Source organism: Scyliorhinus torazame, chromosome 8, assembly GCF_047496885.1.
Source record: "Scyliorhinus torazame isolate Kashiwa2021f chromosome 8, sScyTor2.1, whole genome shotgun sequence".
NCBI classification, from domain to species: domain Eukaryota; kingdom Metazoa; phylum Chordata; class Chondrichthyes; order Carcharhiniformes; family Scyliorhinidae; genus Scyliorhinus; species Scyliorhinus torazame.
Genome location: NC_092714.1, coordinates 96,717,619 through 96,737,119, shown reverse-complemented (window position 1 = coordinate 96,737,119; position 19,501 = coordinate 96,717,619). Strand labels below are relative to the sequence as shown.

At 44.8% G+C, this 19,501-nt stretch overlaps 2 protein-coding genes across 2 annotated transcripts in view; one reads left to right on the top strand and one right to left on the bottom strand.

The window, feature by feature from the left end:
* Nucleotides 1-6,025, top strand: part of arxa (aristaless related homeobox a) — an 86,569-nt gene extending 80,544 nt beyond the window's left edge. Inside the window, exon 5 of the mRNA XM_072513955.1 lies at nt 5,602-6,025. Within this exon, the coding sequence (XP_072370056.1) occupies nt 5,602-5,638 (37 nt within the window). The 3' untranslated portion in view covers nt 5,639-6,025. The remainder of the gene's footprint in view (nt 1-5,601) is intronic.
* Nucleotides 1-19,501, bottom strand: part of pola1 (polymerase (DNA directed), alpha 1) — a 436,651-nt gene that overhangs the window by 40,246 nt on the left and 376,904 nt on the right. The gene's annotated exons all lie outside the window — the stretch shown is intronic.

Genomic DNA, 19,501 nt, shown 5'->3' with positions numbered 1-19,501 from the left:
CAAAATAACGTGCACGGCATGAAGATAGGATTTCTTTTAACTGGTTTCAACTTGCGGGTTAGGGAGGGCAAAGTCATGTAACTTTTCGATTGAGGATCGCTCTTTGAAGATCCATGTCCACGGGTGTAAATATTGGACAAATGCAATATCAGGCTCTGCTGGGATGCCCCCATTATAAGGCAATGGACACGCACTGTCAAGGTGATTGAAAGAATATTGGCCACCTGGCTGGGGTAGAGGATGCTGAGCCTCCATGGAACTATACCTGAATAAGGAGTCAATCTCTTCAGGCAAATAGAGGTGAAAGGTAGCAAGAAAAAAACAAAACACAATCTGCCACTCCAATTCAAAAATAAGGTACTTTAGGGAACTTTTACAAAAGATTTGACTGTCAATCCATCAGGCCATAGTTTGATTCTTTATCTGTTCATGGGATTTGAAAGTCGCTGACAAGGACATCATTTATTACCCATTCATAATTGCCACCGAGAAGCTGGTGATGAGCTGCCTTCTTGAACCGCTGCAGGTCCATGTGACACAGGTATGCTCACAGCAGTTAGGAAGTAAATTCCAGGATTTTGATCCAGCAACAGTGAAGGAAGAATGATACAAGTTCCAAGCCAGGATGAAGTGTGTTTCAGAGAGGAACTTGCAGATGGTGGTGTTCTCATGTGTCCGCTAACCTTGTCCTTTCTAGGCAGTAGAGGTCGTAGGTTTGGAAGGTCCTATCAAAGGAACCTAGGCAAGTTGCTGCATTGCTCCTTCGAGATGGGGTGGAGAAAGTGAACATTTAAGATGGTGGATGGGATACCAATAATTGTAATTTGCTGTGCCCTGGATGATGCAGAGCTTTGTCAGTGTTGTTGGAGCAGCACACATCCAAATAAGTGGAGAGCATGCCATCACACCTCTGTCTTATGCCTTGCAAATGGTTGAAAGGCCTTGGGGAGTTGGGAGGTGAATTTCTTGCTGCAGTATATTTGGCCTCTGATCTGTTTTTTAAGCTTCAATATGTATGTGGTTAGTTCTGTTAGGTTTCTGGTAAATGGTAACCTTCAGGGTGCTGATGATGGAGGAAATGGCAATAGCAATGCCACTAAATGTCAAGCGGAGATGGTTAGATTCTTGGGTTACACTCAGGGTATTTATTAGCCAACTCAAGCACCAAGCACACTTTATTTTTTTGTGTGTTTAATTATTTTCCTGCAAGATTCTGTCAATTAAAAACCTAGGATTGCAAATTCAGTTTAACTCTTCGGATAATTAAACTAATCCTCTATTTTAAGTAATTGAAGGAAATGGAATCATACCCCACCCTTTTAAAAAGTCAACAGTGGCAGGTATCATTTATTAAAATCTTTAAAAATCTGCCACATTTCTGCATCTTTGATGAAAAAAAATCCAGAAGAGTCCTTTGTGAATAAAAATTCTAATTCATGATTATAGAGTAGTGTGACAACACCAATATTTATAATTTTACTGTCAGCTTGCTAATGCCATTTCAGGAAACCTTCAAGCAGAAAGTAATAGGAATGTGTTTGCATCATGCAAGTGTGTGACACTGGGCGTTCAACAGTACTGAACCTGCTTGGGCTCCATTTCAAACATAATGCGCAATAAAAAAGAAATCTCAAGAAAGATACAAAAAAGGATACGGATTTCTGCAGGGAGGAGCTGGACTTGTGCAAACAACAGGACAATTTTGAAACAAAATAGACCCAGTAGACAGGATGAATCAGCTCTGAATATAAAATGAAGTTCCTCAAATTCAATAGCTGGCCTAGATAGTCCAAGCACTACTTCAGCATCAACAACGCGCATGTAAATAGCATCTTCAACTTAGGAACACACCCCAAGGCTTTTCTTGGGCTGTTATCCAAAATTAATTGACACCCAGTCACATAATAAGATTAGGTCAACTGACCAAAAGCTTGATCAAAGATGGGGTGGGACTTTCCGGTCACACCAACCCTGGGCCCGGAACCTCCCGCCCGGAGATCAACGGATTTCTTATTCATCTAGAACATAGAACATAGAACGATACAGCGCAGTACAGGTCCTTCGGCCCACGATGTTGCACCGAAACAAAAGCCATCTAACCTACACTATGCCATTATCATCCATATGCTTATCCAATAAACTTTTAAATGCCCTCAATATTGGCGAGTTCACTACTGTTGCAGGTAGGGCATTCCACGGCCTCACCACTCTTTGCGTAAAGAACCTACCTCTGACCTCTGTCCTATATCTATTACTCCTCAGTTTAAAGCTATGTCCCCTCGTGCCAGCCATTTCCATCCACGGGAGAAGGCTCTCACTGTCCACCCTATCTAACCCCCTGATCATTTTGTATGCCTCTATTAAGTCTCCTCTTAACCTTCTTCTCTCCAACGAAAACAACCTTAAGTCCATCAGCCTTTCCTCATAAGATTTTCCCTCCATACCAGGCAACATCCTGGTAAATCTCATCTGCACCCTCTCCAAAGCCTTCTAGTCTTTCCGATAATGCGGTGACCAGAACTGTACGCAATACTCCAAATGAGCCCGTACCAGAGTTTTGTACAGCTGCAACATGACCTCATGACTCCGGAACTCAATCCCTCTACCAATAAAGGCCAACACTCCATAGGCCTTCTTCACAACCCTATCAACCTGGGTGGCAGCTTTCAGGGATCTATGTACATGGACACCTAGATCCCTCTGCTCATCCACACTTCCAAGAACTTTACCATTAGCCAAATATTCCGCATTCCTGTTATTCCTTCCAAAGTGAATCACCTCACACTTCTCTACATTAAACTCCATTTGCCACCTCTCAGCCCAGCTCTGCAGCTTATCTATGTCCCTCTGTAACCTGCTACTTCCTTCCACACTGTCGACAACACCACCGACTTTAGTGTCGTCTGCAAATTTACTCACCCACCCTTCTGCGCCCTCCTCTAGGTCATTGATAAAAATGACAAACAGCAACGGCCCCAGAACAGATCCTTGTGGTACGCCACTTGTAACTGAACTCCATTCTGAACATTTCCCATCAACCACCACCCTCTGTCTTCTTTCAGGTAGCCAATTTCTGATCCACATCTCTAAATCACCCTCAATCACCAGCCTCCGTATTTTCTGCAATAGCCTACTGTGGGGAAACTTATCAAACGCTTTACTGAAATCCATATACACCACATCAACTGCTCTACCCTCGTCTACCTGTTCAGTCACCTTCTCAAAGAACTCGATAAGGTTTGTGAGGCATGACCTACCCTTCACAAAGCCATGCTGACTATCCCTGATCATATTATTCCTATCTAGATGATTATAAATCTTGTCTCTTATAATCCCCTCCAAGACTTTACCCACTACAGACATGAGGCTCACCGGTCTATAGTTGCCGGGGTTGTCTCTACTCCCCTTTTTGAACAACGGGACCACATTTGCTATCCTCCAGTCCTCTGGCACTATTCCTGTAGCCAATGATGACATAAAAATCAAAGCCAAAGGCCCAGCAATCTCTTCCCTAGCCTCCCAGAGAATCCTAGGATAAATCCCATCAGGCCCCGGGGACTTATCTATTTTCAGCCTGTCCAGAATTGCCAACACCTCTTCCCTACGTACCTCAATGCCATCTATTCTAATAGCCTGGGTCTCAGCATTCTCCTCTACAACATTATCTTTTTCCTGAGTGAATACTGACGAAAAATATTCATTTAGTATCTCGCCTATCTCTTCAGACTCCACACACAACTTCCCATCCCTGTCCTTGACTGGCCCTACTCTTACCCTAGTCATTCGCTTATTCCTGACATACCTATAGAAAGCTTTTGGGTTTTCCTTGATCCTACCTGTCAAATACTTCTCATGTCCCCTCCTTGCTCGTCTTAGCTCTCTCTTTAGATCCTTTCTCGCTACCTTGTAACTTCACACCTCATCTTCACATAGGCCTCCTTCTTCCTCTTAACAAGAGATTCCACTTCTTTGGTAAACCACGGTTCCCTTGCTCTACGCCTTCCTCCCTGCCTGACCGGTACGTACTTATCAAGAACACGCAGTAGCTGTTCCTTGAACAAGCTCCACTTATCCAGTGTGCCCAACATTTGCAGCCTACTTCTCCAACCTATCCCCCCCAAGTCACGTCTAATGGCATCATAATTGCCCTTCCCCCAGCTATAACTCTTGCCCTGCGGTGTATACTTATCCCTTTCCATCACTAACGTAAACGTCACCGAATTGTGGTCACTGTCCCCAAAGTGCTCTCCTACCTCCAAATCTAACACCTGGCCTGGTTCATTACCCAAAACCAAATCCAACGTTGCCTCGCCTCTTGTTGGCCTGTCAACATATTGTGTCAGGAAACCCTCCTGCACACATTTTACAAAAAACGACCCATCTAATGTACTCGAACTATATCTTTTCCAGTCAATATTTGGAAAGTTAAAGTCTCCCATAATAACTACCCTGTTACTTTCGTTCTTATCCAGGATCATCCTCGCCATCCTTTCCTCTACATCCCTTGAACTATTTGGAGGCCTATAGAAAACTCCCAACAGGGTGACCTCTCCTTTCCTGTTTCTAACCTCAGCCCATACTACCTCGGAAGATGAGTCCCCATCTAGCATCCTCTCCGCCACCGTAATACTGCTCTTGATTAGCAGCGCCACACCTCCCCCTCTTTTGCCTCCTTCTCTGAGCTTACTAAAACACCTAAACCCCGGAACCTGCAACATCCATTCCTGTCCCTGCTCTATCCATGTCTCCGAAATGGCCACAACATCGAAGTCCCAGGTACCAACCCATGCTGCCAGTTCCCCTACCTTATTTCGTATACTCCTGGCATTGAAGTAGACACACTTCAAACCACCTACCTGAACACTGGCCCCCTCCTGCGACGTCAAATCTGTGCTCCTGACCTCTATACTCTCTTTCTCTCGTACCCTAAAACTACAATCAAGGTTCCCATGCCCCTGCTGCATTAGTTTAAACCCCCCAAAGAGCACTAACAAATCTCCCCTCCAGGATATTTGTGCCCCTCAGGTTCAGATGTAGACCATCCTGTCTGTAGAGGTCCCACTTTCCCCGCCTCTGACGATTCCCACAGGAAGCGGGGCTGGAAGATTTCCACTGTCGGCTTTACAAAGTATTTTAAAGGAGAGACGCGAGGTAATGAGGTGGAAAAACATAGGGACGGAGCTCCAGAGTTTGGGCCTTGGCAGCTGAAGGTATCCTTGCAAACGCTGGAGCCCAGAAAATCAGGGCTGTTCATTAGCTGATACAAGTATAAATCCAAGGCAATGAGCAGCACGGTGGCGCAGTGGTTAGCACTGCTGCCTCATGGCGCCGAAGACCCAGGTTCAATCCAGCGCCGGGTCACTGTCCATGTGGACTTTGCACATTCTCCCCGTGTCTGTGTGGATCTCACCCCTCACAAGCCAAAGATGACTAGCCACGCTAAACTGCCCTTAATTGGAAAACAAAAATAACATTTAAAAAATAATAAATCCAAGGCAATTTTCTAATAAGAGGAAATTGGAACTGTGGCCTCTCAGGTTATGGAGACTTTATTTTAAGTCAGTTTCTAATAACTGTTTTATCTCCCTTTACAATTTTTAGGCATCTCTATAAAGTGCGCATGGAAGACATGTTTTAACATGACCCTGTTACCCGAGCTTGCAAGGCAGACAGAACAGCTTCGCAGCCCTGATGCCAGACCATCTAGTACTTTCCAATCACATCAAGAGTGTGTCTTTTAAAAAAATCTCATGTTTAGATGCTGTGTATATTTGCTCCTTGCTTCTCCAATACGGAGGACTTCAGCCCCAACGAGATGGATTGAATGCACTGGCCAAAATCAATGTTCTTTCTTCCTCTTAACCATAATGAAGTGTCAAAGATTGATAACAGACTATTGGTTATTTTGGTGAACTACTTGGATTAGCTGGGAAGTTGGACCCGCCGTGTCTAAACTATAATGCAGACGATCCTGCAGTTGAAATCAATTCTACTTGTGCTGTCGCTCAAGACTCCAATTTTTTGAAAAAGGCTGTTTTTGACACTGCTGTTTTATTCATGAATCAACTCTGAATAAAAAGGCATAGATCCACTAGTGTCCACATCTCGAGTTAAAGAAAATGAATGAGAACATTAACAAACATTATTTGTGGTCAGTGAAGTGCCATGATATTGAAGCATAAGATCAGGGAAACACAAAAACCAGCACTTTGGTCAAAGAAACACACACCATGCACAGTGACAGAACATTCATTTAAAAGAAAAATGAAAATTAGATATTGGAAATGAAAGGCATTACATAATGATAGAATATGAATTGCAACATGTTTTCTGGTAAAAGAAAAAGCATATCTCTTGAACCAGACTGAATTTTTTTTGAGGAGATATCCTGAGTTGAGTAGGTGAAGACAGCCTCATCAACACTCTATATTTGGACTTACTAAAAAAGCATTTACCAAAATATCATTTAAGTTACTTTTATCAGATAGCATCTTGTGAGGTGGGAGAACTAATCCTGGATTTGATTGAGAAACTACTGTGTTTGTGCAGCCAAGTGTTCATCATTAATGGAAGAAATTCCTTGCGGAGTTTTAGTACACGGGGATTCCTGGAGAGATCTCTTCACGATCTACTTTAATACAGTAGGTACATTTTTGCAAAATCATGGATAACATGAAGAAATGCGCAAGTGTTTGGACCCTTGATGAGAAAAAAAGAGGTTACAATTTGATCCCGAGGTGATAAAGGAATAGACTTGTAACTGACAATCTCTGCTCAATGAGCAGAAAAGTGATGGAAGTTGACAGTGCTATCATGCAGCTCCTAATCTTCAACAACCTGACCATCGATGTTCAGTTTGGGTTCCACCAGGACCACTCAACTCCTGACCTTAACGCAGCCTTGGACAAAATAGCTAAACTCAAGAGGTGAGATGACTGCCCTTGACATCAAGGCAGAATTTGATCACACCTGGCACCAAGGAGCCCTAATAAAACTGAAGTTAATGTGAATGGGGGGGGGGGGGGGGGGAAGATACCTTTCCGCTTGTCGAAGTCAAACCTAGCACAAAGGAAGATGATCATGGTTGTCAGGAGCCAATCATCGCAGCACCAGGGTATTGTAGCAGGAATTCCTCAGGGTAGCTGCTCCACAAATGATTTAAATTTCATCATAAGGTCAGAAGTGAGGATGCTTGCTGATGATTGCAAGTTGTTCAGTTCTATTCATAATTCTTCAGGTAATGGAAGTAGATTGAGAAAGCATGCAGCAAGGCCGTGATAATATTCCCATTTGGTGTGATAAGTGGCAAATACATTTGTGCCATACAAATACCAGGCAATGACCATCTTCAACAAGAGGTCATCTCCTTTTGATATTCACTTGCCATTGTTAAATTCCCCCCCCGCCCAAACAAAAATCTTGGGATCACCATTTACCAGAAACTAAACTAAAATAAGTTCAACAATTTGTCAATATTATGATGCAAGACCAGACCCCAACAGTGGCTAGGATACTGGGACGAAACCCCAATATTTTAGTTTATGTTGTAAGACTGTGCGGAAAGAATGATTCGCTCCAGGAGTGATTGCACAAAGAAATAAGGATTTGATATTTTATGAACAAACTTTATTATTAACAGAATATTAAACTCTTTGACATCACACCTGAAAATAGCTTACAATTAGCCTTAAACAATACCACTCATTACAGTAAATATAACTCCCTTAATTACTATCTCTATTACCAATTAAACAACAAGGAAACAACCATACAGCTCTCAATCCATCCTGGCACAGAGTAATACTTACTTTCCAGAACAGATTTGGCTCCTGTTTGAACCCTTGCAGATTCTAGCTGGATGACTTCAAAGAGCTGTTTTAACAGGTTTGTTTCAGCTCCCACCTTGTCCTCAGACAAGACTGTGCTGCTTTAAATACTATTCATTCAAACAAAAAATACTATTCATTTTAAAAAAAACTATCCTACCGTGAGCGCAAAAGATCTTATTTGTGGTCTAAAGGGTTAGTCAGATCCGATCAGATCATCATGCGGCTGGTTTAGCACAGTGGCCTAAACAGCTGGCTTGTAATGCAGAACAATGCCAGCAGCGCGGGTTCAATTCCCATACTGGCTTCCCCGAACAGGCGACGAAATGTGGCGACTAGCGGCTTTTCACAGTAACTTCACTGAAGCCTACTTGTGACAATAAGCGATTATTATCTCAACTCTAAAGCTTTCTCACAATGACTGAATATCTTAGTACCACCCAGCAATGACATAATCTCTTCAAACTGAAATCATATCAACTCCCCAGCCAAAAAACACATAACTCCCCAGCCTAAAAACACATAACTCCCCAGCCTAAAAACACATCAACTCCCCAGCCTAAAAACACCTCAACTCCCCAGGCTGAAAACACACCAACTCCCCAGGCTGAAAACACACCAACTCCCCAGCCTAAAAACACATCAACTCCCCAGCCTAAAAACACCTCAACTCCCCAGGCTGAAAACACACCAACTCCCCAGGCTGAAAACACACCAACTCCCCAGGCTGAAAACACTAACTCCCCAGGCTGGAAACACACCAACTCCCCAGGCTGAAAACACCAACTCCCCAGGCTGGAAACACCAACTCCCCAGGCTGGAAACACCAACTCCCCAGGCTGAAAACACCAACTCCCCAGGCTGAAAACACCAACTCCCCAGGCTGAAAACACATCAACTCCCCAGGCTGAAAACACATCAACTCCCCAGGCTGGAAACACCAACTCCCCAGGCTGAAAACACCAACTCCCCAGGCTGAAAACACCAACTCCCCAGGCTGAAAACACCAACTCCCCAGGCTGGAAACACCAACTCCCCAGGCTGGAAACACCAACTCCCCAGGCTGGAAACACCAACTCCCCAAGCTGAAAACACCAACTCCCCAGGCTGAAAACACCAACTCCCCAGGCTGAAAACACATCAACTCCCCAGGCTGGAAACACCAACTCCCCAGGCTGGAAACACCAACTCCCCAGGCTGAAAACACCAACTCCCCAGGCTGAAAACACCAACTCCCCAGGCTGAAAACACATCAACTCCCCAGGCTGAAAACACCAACTCCCCAGGCTGAAAACACATCAACTCCCCAGGCTGAAAACACATCAACTCCCCAGGCTGGAAACACCAACTCCCCAGGCTGGAAACACCAACTCCCCAGGCTGGAAACACCAACTCCCCAGGCTGAAAACACCAACTCCCCAGGCTGAAAACATCAACTCCCCAGGCTGAAAACACCAACTCCCCAGGCTGAAAACACCAACTCCCCAGGCTGAAAACACACCAACTCCCCAGGCTGAAAACACCAACTCCCCAGGCTGAAAACACCAACTCCCCAGGCTGGAAACACCAACTCCCCAGGCTGAAAACACCAACTCCCCAGGCTGGAAACACCAACTCCCCAGGCTGGAAACACCAACTCCCCAGGCTGGAAACACCAACTCCCCAGGCTGAAAACACCAACTCCCCAGGCTGAAAACACCAACTCCCCAGGCTGAAAACACATCAACTCCCCAGGCTGAAAACACCAACTCCCCAGGCTGAAAACACATCAACTCCCCAGGCTGGAAACACCAACTCCCCAGGCTGGAAACACCAACTCCCCAGGCTGAAAACACCAACTCCCCAGGCTGAAAACACCAACTCCCCAGGCTGAAAACACATCAACTCCCCAGGCTGAAAACACCAACTCCCCAGGCTGAAAACACACCAACTCCCCAGGCTGGAAACACCAACTCCCCAGGCTGAAAACACCAACTCCCCAGGCTGAAAACACCAACTCCCCAGGCTGAAAACGCCTCAACTCCCCAGGCTGAAAACACCAACTCCCCAGGCTGAAAACACCAACTCCCCAGGCTGAAAACACACCAACTCCCCAGGCTGAAAACACACCAACTCCCCAGGCTGAAAACACACCAACTCCCCAGGCTGAAAACACCAACTCCCCAGGCTGAAAACACCAACTCCCCAGGCTGAAAACACACCAACTCCCCAGGCTGAAAACACCAACTCCCCAGGCTGAAAACACCAACTCCCCAGGCTGAAAACACCAACTCCCCAGGCTGAAAACACCAACTCCCCAGGCTGAAAACACATCAATCCCCAGGCTGAAAACACCAACTCCCCAGGCTGAAAACACCAACTCCCCAGGCTGAAAACACCAACTCCCCAGGCTGAAAACACCAACTCCCCAGGCTGGAAACACATCAACTCCCCAGGCTGGAAACACATCAATTCCCCAGGCTGGAAACACCAACTCCCCAGGCTGAAAACACATCAACTCCCCAGGCTGAAAACACATCAACTCCCCAGGCTGAAAACACCAACTCCCCAGGCTGAAAACACCAATTCCCCCTGCAGGACTCCCTCAAACAACAGTGCATTAGGCCAGGCTTTTACGATAGTCAATTTCTTTTTTTTAATATAAATGCTTTTATTAAGGATTATTAAGTTGTACAAAACAAAGGCATACATTGAAAACAACAGAAAAGAAAAAGAATTAAAAAAGACAAATTATGTATACATTAGTTGTTTTCTGCTAGTTACATTGGTTGCAGCTTCTTGTTTTGCATTTCCAGTGGGTCCCCAACATTCCTCCCCCCACCTCTCTTCGCAACCTCCCTTCTCTTCTAATCGCCTCTTTCCTCGACAGCTCCTATATCTTGTTCCTGTAAGATTGGCCAGACGCTATGTATTTTGTTATTTGTTGAGCCTGGTTGGGCTCCATATTTCTTTGTTCTGTTCCCCCCCACCCCCCCGGCCTTTTCAACGGCATTCGTTGTGACTCACAGCTCCCTCTGGTTTATTGGCTGTTGGCTGCAAGCAGGTTTTGGAAGAACTGGGTGAATGGGTCCCACGATTTGCGGAAGCCTTCTTCCGACCCTCGGATGGCGAATTTGATTTTCTCCATCTGGAGAAATTCCTACAGGTCGGACAGCCAGTCTGCAGCTTTGGGTGGTGATGCTGATCGCCAGCCGAGCAGGATTCTCCAGCAGGCGATTAGGGAGGCAAAGGCAAGGGCATCGGCCCACGATAGTCAATTTGACCTCTGGCTCCTGAAGCTTTCTGGCCTTGCAAAACAAGATTCTTTTAAAAGCATGATGACTGCAGTTAAATACACTCTAACCCAGGCTTGCCAAATGTGTATAATCCAATATATCTAAAATCCTGCATTGGTCACAGTCAAGCCTCCTTCAACAGCACCTTTCAAACCCATGACCTCAACCACCTATTACAACTAGGGAAGCATGGGAAATCCATGGCCCACAATTTCCCTCCAACCAACTATATTCCTTCATTGAAGTGGAGTCAAAATCCTGGAACTCCTTTCCTAATAGCACTGTGGGGGTAACTACCCCGCATGGACTGCTGTGGTTAAAATACCTTCTTCAGAAAAGCAAATGGGGATGGGAAACAAATGCTAGTGGTGCCTGTCATGATATGCAAACATGCAGCTAATGAACACATAGAATAGGACACGCCCAATGAGCAGTCAGGACACTCAGGGGTGGTATCTCACGATAAAAGGGATGAGGCACTCACACCCCGCCTCTTTCCACAGACCAACATCTACAGAGTGAGACAGGGTGTATCCTCAGCATCACACCCCAGCACGTGGCTTCGAGCAAGGCTGGTTCAGTTAGACTGAGTTACTACATTTAGATTAGCAGAGAGTCAAACTCATTGAGAACTGTGCTAATAGTTCAATAAAACACATTGAACTCACTTCAAAGTCTGGAGCATCTTTTACTCAAAACTGCATCATGTGACAGCTGGTGTTATTCCAAATTACATAACACAACATGATACCAGGAGTCTGTTCAATCTAGTTAGTTCAACTCAGCAAGGTCCGTGACGACCAGCGAATGTATACCGGCACAATAGAAAAGATTCACGCTCCTCACCCGCTCCGGACCGCCGGCAATCTCAGTGCCAACTGGCGGACATTCAAGCAGAAATTTCAGCTTTACGTCGATGCGTCAGACCTCAATGGTGCGTCTGATGCACGGAAGATAGCTCTTCTCCTCACCACAGCGGGTGATCACGCCTTGGAAATATTCAACTCCTTTCACTTCGCCGAAGACCAGGACAAGACAAAGTTTCAGACCATCCTGGACAAGTTTGACAGCCATTGTGAGGTGGACACCAACAGAATCTTCAAGCGCTACATATTCAAGCAGTGATTGCAAGGTAAAGACGAATCCTTCACCTCATATTTAACTAACCTTAGAGTGCTAGTGCAATCCTGCAACTTTGGTGATATCACTGACTCCATGATCAGAGACCAAATCGTTTTTGGAGTTCACTCTGATCCTCTGAGAGAGCAGTTACTGAAGATCAAGCATATGACCCTGCCGGTTGCGATTGAAACTTGCACAGTGCATGAGCATGCTAAAAATCGCTATTCCCAGTACAAAACGGCAGAAAATGATAGACTAGCCGCCCACGAGGCAGAGAGTGTGCAGGCCATCTCCCGGTTGCAGCGCCTCAACATTGACGAAAGCAGCCATTTTGCGCGCTATTCCCAGGGCCTGACGCACGTGCAATGAGAATGGGATAACGAAGCGGCCGAAACCCGCACTGCGCATGTGCAACGATGCACGGACTGTCAGGACGCCGACGTCATGACATGTTCGAACTGTGGCGCCACCCATTTAAAGAAACACTGCCCTGCAAGAGGCAGACGCTGTTTAAACTGCGGGAAGCCAGGCCACTATTCAGCCCTGTGCAGACCTGCACCACCAGTCAGGAGCCAGCACTCCCAATTCCGACGACGGCACATCCGGAATGTGCAGCAACGCCTACAGGATTCTGATCCCGGCAGTGCAACGGATCCAGGTGATGAATGCCTGGACAGTGCCTACTGTGTGGGCATTATTACAACATGTGAATATGCCACACCAGACACATCGCAAGTCCAGTCAATCCTAGCTGTGGATTCCGTGGACGAATGGCGAGCAGTGATGAAGGTCAACCACTGCTTCATCCAGTTCAAGCTGGACACAGGTGCCTCTGCCAACCTCCTCTCATAGGCAGACTTCAGACACATTAAGAAGCCCCCCGTGGTCCTTCCAGCTGCCTGCAAGCTCCTGGATTACAATGGGAATGCCATCACGGCACTGGAATCCTGCCATCTGCACATATCCAATCGACACACACAAGCACGATTTTGCTTTGAAATTGTTAAGCCGGACAGGGCATCCCTACTAGGTGCGCACACTTGCAAGCAGCTGAACCTCATTCAAAGGGTTTACACCACAACATCCTCCCATGTGGATCTTCAGGCCGGCATCGACAACATCCTCGCCCAGTATCCAGATGTGTTTAACGGGATGGGCACGCTGCCGTATTGATACAAGATTCTGCTATGACCTGATGCCAAGCCAGTGGTCCACGCACCACGATGAGTCCCTGCTCCACTGAGAGCGCCTGAAGGCACAGCTCAAGGATCTTCAGCAAAAAGGCATCATATCCAAGGTCACCGAACTGACTGACTGGGTCAGCTCGATGGTGTGCGTAAAGAAGCCTTCGGGAAACCTGCGCATCTGCATTGATCCCAAGGATCTCAATAAGAATATCATGCGGGAACACTACCCCAGCCCTAAGCGGGAGGAACTCACGGGTGAGATGGCACACGTGCGCTTCTTCACCAAATTGGATGCATCACAGGGATTTTGGCAAATCCAGCTGGAATAGTCCAGAAGGCTCTGCACCTTCAACACACCTTTTGGCCGATACTGCTACAATTGCATTCCATTTGGCATCATCTCGGCAACGGAGATCTTCCATCGCATCATGGAGCAGATGATGGAAGGCATTGAATGGGTTCATGTGTACGTGGACGACATCATCATATGGTCCACGACCACTGAAGAACATGTGCCCTGTCTCCAGAAGGTATTCCGCCGTATACATACCAACGGCCTAAAGTTAAACAGGTCCAAATGTTGTTTTGGCACATCGACGCTCAAGTTTCTAGGCGACCAGATCTCACAGCATGGTGTGCGCCTGGACATAGACAAAATAAGGCATCGAGGCGATGAAGATCCCCGAGGACAAAAAGCCGGTGCTGCGCTTCTTGGGTATGGTCAATTTTCTGGGCAAGTTCATTCCAAACATGGCCACACACACCACGGCCCTACGCAACCTGGTGAAAAAGTCAACTGCTCTTGAGTGGAAGGCGGCACACCAGACAGAGTGGCTGGAGCTGAAAGCCAAGCTCACCACTGCACCGGTCCTGGCATTCTTCGACCTGGACCGGGAGACAAAGATATCCACAGATGCGAGTCAGGATGGCATCGGTGCGGTGTTGCTTCAACGAGATGACACATCATCCTGGGCACCAGTAGCCTACGCATTAAGGGCGATGACGGCCACTGAAACCAGATGTGCACAGGTTGAGAAGGAGTGCTTGGGTCTTCTCACCGGCATCCTCAAATTTCATGATTATGTCTACGGCCTGCCGACATTCACTGTTGAGACAGATCATAGGCCTCTGGTCCACATCATCCACAAGGACCTGAACAGCATGATGCCTCGGTTACAGAGAATCCTGCTTAAACTTAGGAGGTATGACTTAAACTTGGTGTACACACCTGGCAAGGAGCTCATCATCGCTGATACATTGTCCTGCTCCGTCACCTTGCCCAGTGAGCCGCTGGAGATCATCCAGCACATCGAATCGCAGGTGCAGCTGTGTGCTAGCACTCTCCCGGCGACAGATGAGAAGGTAGTTCTCATCCGTGATGAGACAGCCAAAGACCCCCTCCCTCTTCCAAATTACATAACACAACAGTGCCCATTAAATAATTTTAAAACAGTGGTTACAAGAGCAGGTCAGCAGCTGCATCATCGATGCAACAATGTATACCATCAACAAGATGGACCGCAGTGGGGCTTTTTTAATAGCAGCTCTTAAATCTGCGCTCCCTGCCACTTAGAAGGACAAAGCCAGCAGGGGCACAGGAAACCACCATCTCCAGGTTAAACTCCAGCCTGACTGACTTGCTGTTCCTTAATCGCTGTTAGGTCAAAATTCTGAAACTCCCTCCCTGACAGCACTTGCTCACCACCACATTCTCTTTTTTCTCTATAAATTTAGAGTACCCAATTCTTTTTTCCCCCAATTACAGGGCAATTTACGTGGCCAATTCACCTACCCTGCACATCTTTGGGTTATGGGGGTGACCCACGCAGACACGGGAAGAGTGTGCAAACTCCACACGGACATTGACCCGGGGTTGGGATTGAACCTGGGTCCTTGGCGCCGTGAGGCAGCAGTGCTAACCACTGCACCACCATTCCGCCCGCCAGCAATTTCGCAAGTACAGTTAGGGACGGGATATATCTGTTGGCCTGACCACCCCACACTCATTCTCATGCATAGGTTAATAAATACATTTGTTAAAGCCTTTAATTAACATGATAGACTTAAGAGAACAGGGTCAGTTTACTCTTGGAAAACACAAAACATCAGCCTATTTAATGGATGCATTTATATTGATGAATGGAATAGACTGCGTTTGTGTTTGCATTTGATAGATTAGGGAGAACAAGAGGACATGCATTGAAGTAACAGAAAGATGAAGCGCAATAACGGAAGAGAAATGAGCAGAATAAATGGCTCATCAATCTTGCTCCGTCATTCACTGTCATCACGGCTGATCTTGAGCTTCAACTCCACTTACCCATCTGCTCCCTGTCACTTATTCCGAGACACCAAACATCTACCTATCCCAGCCTTAAATATATTCAACGATGGAGCTTTCATGACCTTCCAGGGTAGTGAATTCCAAAGATTCACAACCTTTTGAGTGAAAATATTTCTCCTCATCTCAGTCCTGAATGATTGGTCCTTTGTGTTGAGACTCTATCCCATGTTTTAGATTCCCCAATCAGTGGAAAAAAAACTTTCAATGTCTACCCAATCAAGCCCCTTCAGAATATTCTATGTTTCAATCAGATCACCCTTCATTCTCTTAAACTCAAGAGAATATATGTCCAATTTACTCAGTCTTCCATCATAGGGCAACCATGGACAACTCTAGCAAACCTTTGCTGCACTGTCTCCAATGTTCATATTCTCCCTCAAGTATGGGGACCAGACTGCACACAGCATTCCAGATAGGGTTTCACCAAAGGACTATACAATTTATTTTTGTATCCAAACCTTTTGCAATAAGGGCGAAGAACTAGGTTAAAATATTGGGAAGCAGTTAGGAACGTATATAATTGGCAGTTCAGCTAAGCTGTACATTGAAAAAATTGTAATTGAGACACTCCATCCCCCCACTTACCACCCAAGCAATCCTGTGTAACATTAAGTTTCAACATAACCTGCATGAAAACTGTTGTATATGAAGAACATAGACCTGTTGGATCAAATGGCCGGTTTCTGCACTATAAATGTTGCATTGCACACATTAATGTACTTAACTATTAGAGTGGTAGCTGAGTTAATTCAGTACTTTTGTTTATGTTGCTCCACAAATTCACTGCAATACATAATGTTACAGCGTATTGCTTATTAAGATGGCAAGATTCCACTGTACACAAGCCACTAAGATACAAATCCTGCTGATAGCAATCATTACGGCTAAACTTTTTTCTTCCAGACTGTGCCATTATACTTGAAAGTAAATTTGATTTTTTTTAAATGAAAACAATTGAGTTTGAAGAAATTCAGGCACGTCAAAGAATGTTACATTGACTTCACCTTTCACAGTTTTATAGAAAACAATTATCTATTTATTTTAATTTTCTTTGGGGCGGTGGGGTCTGGTGGTGGTTTGCTAGTGCTAGGCATGTATTGCCATTCCCAAACACTCCTATGTTAGGTAGGCTATGTTAGGCAGCATAACCAATTGCAGGGCAAACTTTAGCTGCATGTCTTCCAACAATATGCCTGAAATTTAATCTCAAAAGGGCACTTCATGCATCAGTGACATTTCTATTTCAGACGCAAGTTGTTTCTGGCATCTTTTTGACTGAAACTGCCAGTTACTTTGAAAATAATAGCAATACTATATTGAGATGCTGGGCCCAGTTGGATCCAGGTTGGCCAAAAGCTTTTTACACGCGAGGCCCTTTGCAGCTGGCAAATGGGGGAACGTTCACCTACCCTGTTTGTCATGACAGCAGAGTATGCTAACAGCAGACGCCAGTAACAACTCGTTATAGTCTACCGAAGTGCATTCTTGAAAAGGTTCGCAAAATCTAATACTCATTTAACAAATTTAATATACGATGTTCACCCCGAGGAATTGCAAAACTGACCAACAGCTCAAACCTAATAAATAAAACACACGGGCATTTAAAAAAAAAAAAATCACCTCATCAGGACATGATGGAACATGACAGACATAAACTAACCCAAAGAAAACCACTTATACCCACCACCGACATCCAACAAGCGACTGAGAAACTTGTGCCAAAAGGTTTCACTCCCCCCCCCCCCCCCCCCCACCCCCCAATACAAATTTGGATTATATGGATCATTTTTAACCTGCCAACAATTGCAAAAGCTTTTGTGACTGTGCACGAATCTCTGAGCCAATTGTAAAACACAATACAAAGAGCCGTTTTCTGCTATGTAGTTTATATTAAAGTTCAAGGCACTTCAGTGAAATTGAAGTAAATAAAGCAATCTTTTTTCCAGTTCCTCAACTAGGTAAACTGCTCGAGGCTTGAAATGTAAAAAATCACTTGGGAGCTTTTTTTTGAAGATGTTTACAATTTTTATACCACAGATATGAAACAACAACGTCAAAGTTCATATTCACAGGCACTTTGACAGCATTGATAACACAGGTCAACTACAGCACCAGAGATCCTCAACGTTTCCCTTACAACCTAGCCTAAAGCACACGCACAGCCCTGCACGGTACCAGGCAGGATTTTATCACTGAAAAATAAAATGAGAAGCGGCGGCAGATATAAATCAACATACTATAATCGGACAATACACATTTTCATAAATGTTCTTTTGATGCACTATATAAAAAAAAGTGATGAAAATGAAAACATACGCTGCACACCGTCCTTCAAACCTAATAGACTCTTGCAACACCAGATTTTGCTTTACAAAAATCAAACAATTCGTTAGTCACTTTGACCCCAATTTTTTGACACAAGGTTTCTAATTGAAGGGTAATAAGAAAAAGTACTACAGGAAAGGTATTCAACACTTCCCTTAAATGTGACAGTAAATGTGTGAGAAAGATTAGTTCTGTACTTTAGAAGAAATTGAGCTTTTTAAGTAGCGGTTGCTTATATAAAAGAAAATGTCCATATAATCTTAAAAAGATATCACTTGTATACTAAAGCATTTTATAATAAACACAGGCTGTCAAACCTTTCGAGTGATAAGTTATCAGCCATGTGTCAGAATGATCCTCAGAGGTTTGAAAAGCATGTGTTTACCATAACTGCTGTACATTAGTCTAACAGAAGTTATCAACCGCATACTTTCTGCAAAGTAAATTTAGTGTGAACAGTCAAATATACATTCTCATTGCTAGGCCACTGTGCAGGGTAAATGTGTGCTGCATGAGTATTTACTGTGAATAAGACATTTCACGACCAAAATTTAACTTGTGCAGAGCTCGGTTTATAGAAGCTGGGTACGCCGACTCTGAACCACCACCTCTGTATCAAGACAAGGGCTGGTGTCAGCCAGACTACCACCTGTAGCTAAATAGCCCGAGGATCCGTTTAGTACCTAAGCACTGAGAGCGCATTGGCAGCAATGTAGCACTTAAATTCTGTGGGCAACTCTCTCTCTTCACTTCACCCCCCCTCCATAATGCATTGTTACATCTAACATAAATTACTAAAATTTATGCACCCATCAATAGAACGAATTTCAATAATCACTCATGCAAGGGGAGGGGACGGAATCTGCAAAAAAGCATTTATGACACATCATTTTGAAGAGAAACCATATGAACCTGTTAGATTTCTCAATGTCCTGCTGGTCCATAAACACTGAATAGTCAGTCAGCCAGCAGTAAGGGAAAATTATGTAAATGTTGCTGCAAATGGAGTGCAAGTGAAAATGGGTTAAAGTCATTAAAATGTGACCCAAGAAAAAGCCCAATGAACAATCAAATACTATAAAAGTTTAAAATTAATCGTGTAAAACTTGTGCTCTTGGAGACCTTGGCAACAGGAATTTTTTAAAAATGGTTTAGATTTTCCTTCCAGACATGGGGACTTGCAGCAGCCATAAAAACTGTGACGTTTAACCATTACAGCAACAACAATGCATATGTAGCATTTTTAACGTAATAAGAAATCCCATGCCACTTCATAGAAGCATTGAACAAAATTACACACCAAGACACACGGAGTTATTAGGTCAGGTGACCAAATGCTTGGGCAAAGAGGGCTGGGTTTTGCGAAGCAACTAAAAGGAGAGAAGAGTGGAAATAAAGCAGAGGGATAGAGGGAGAGAATTC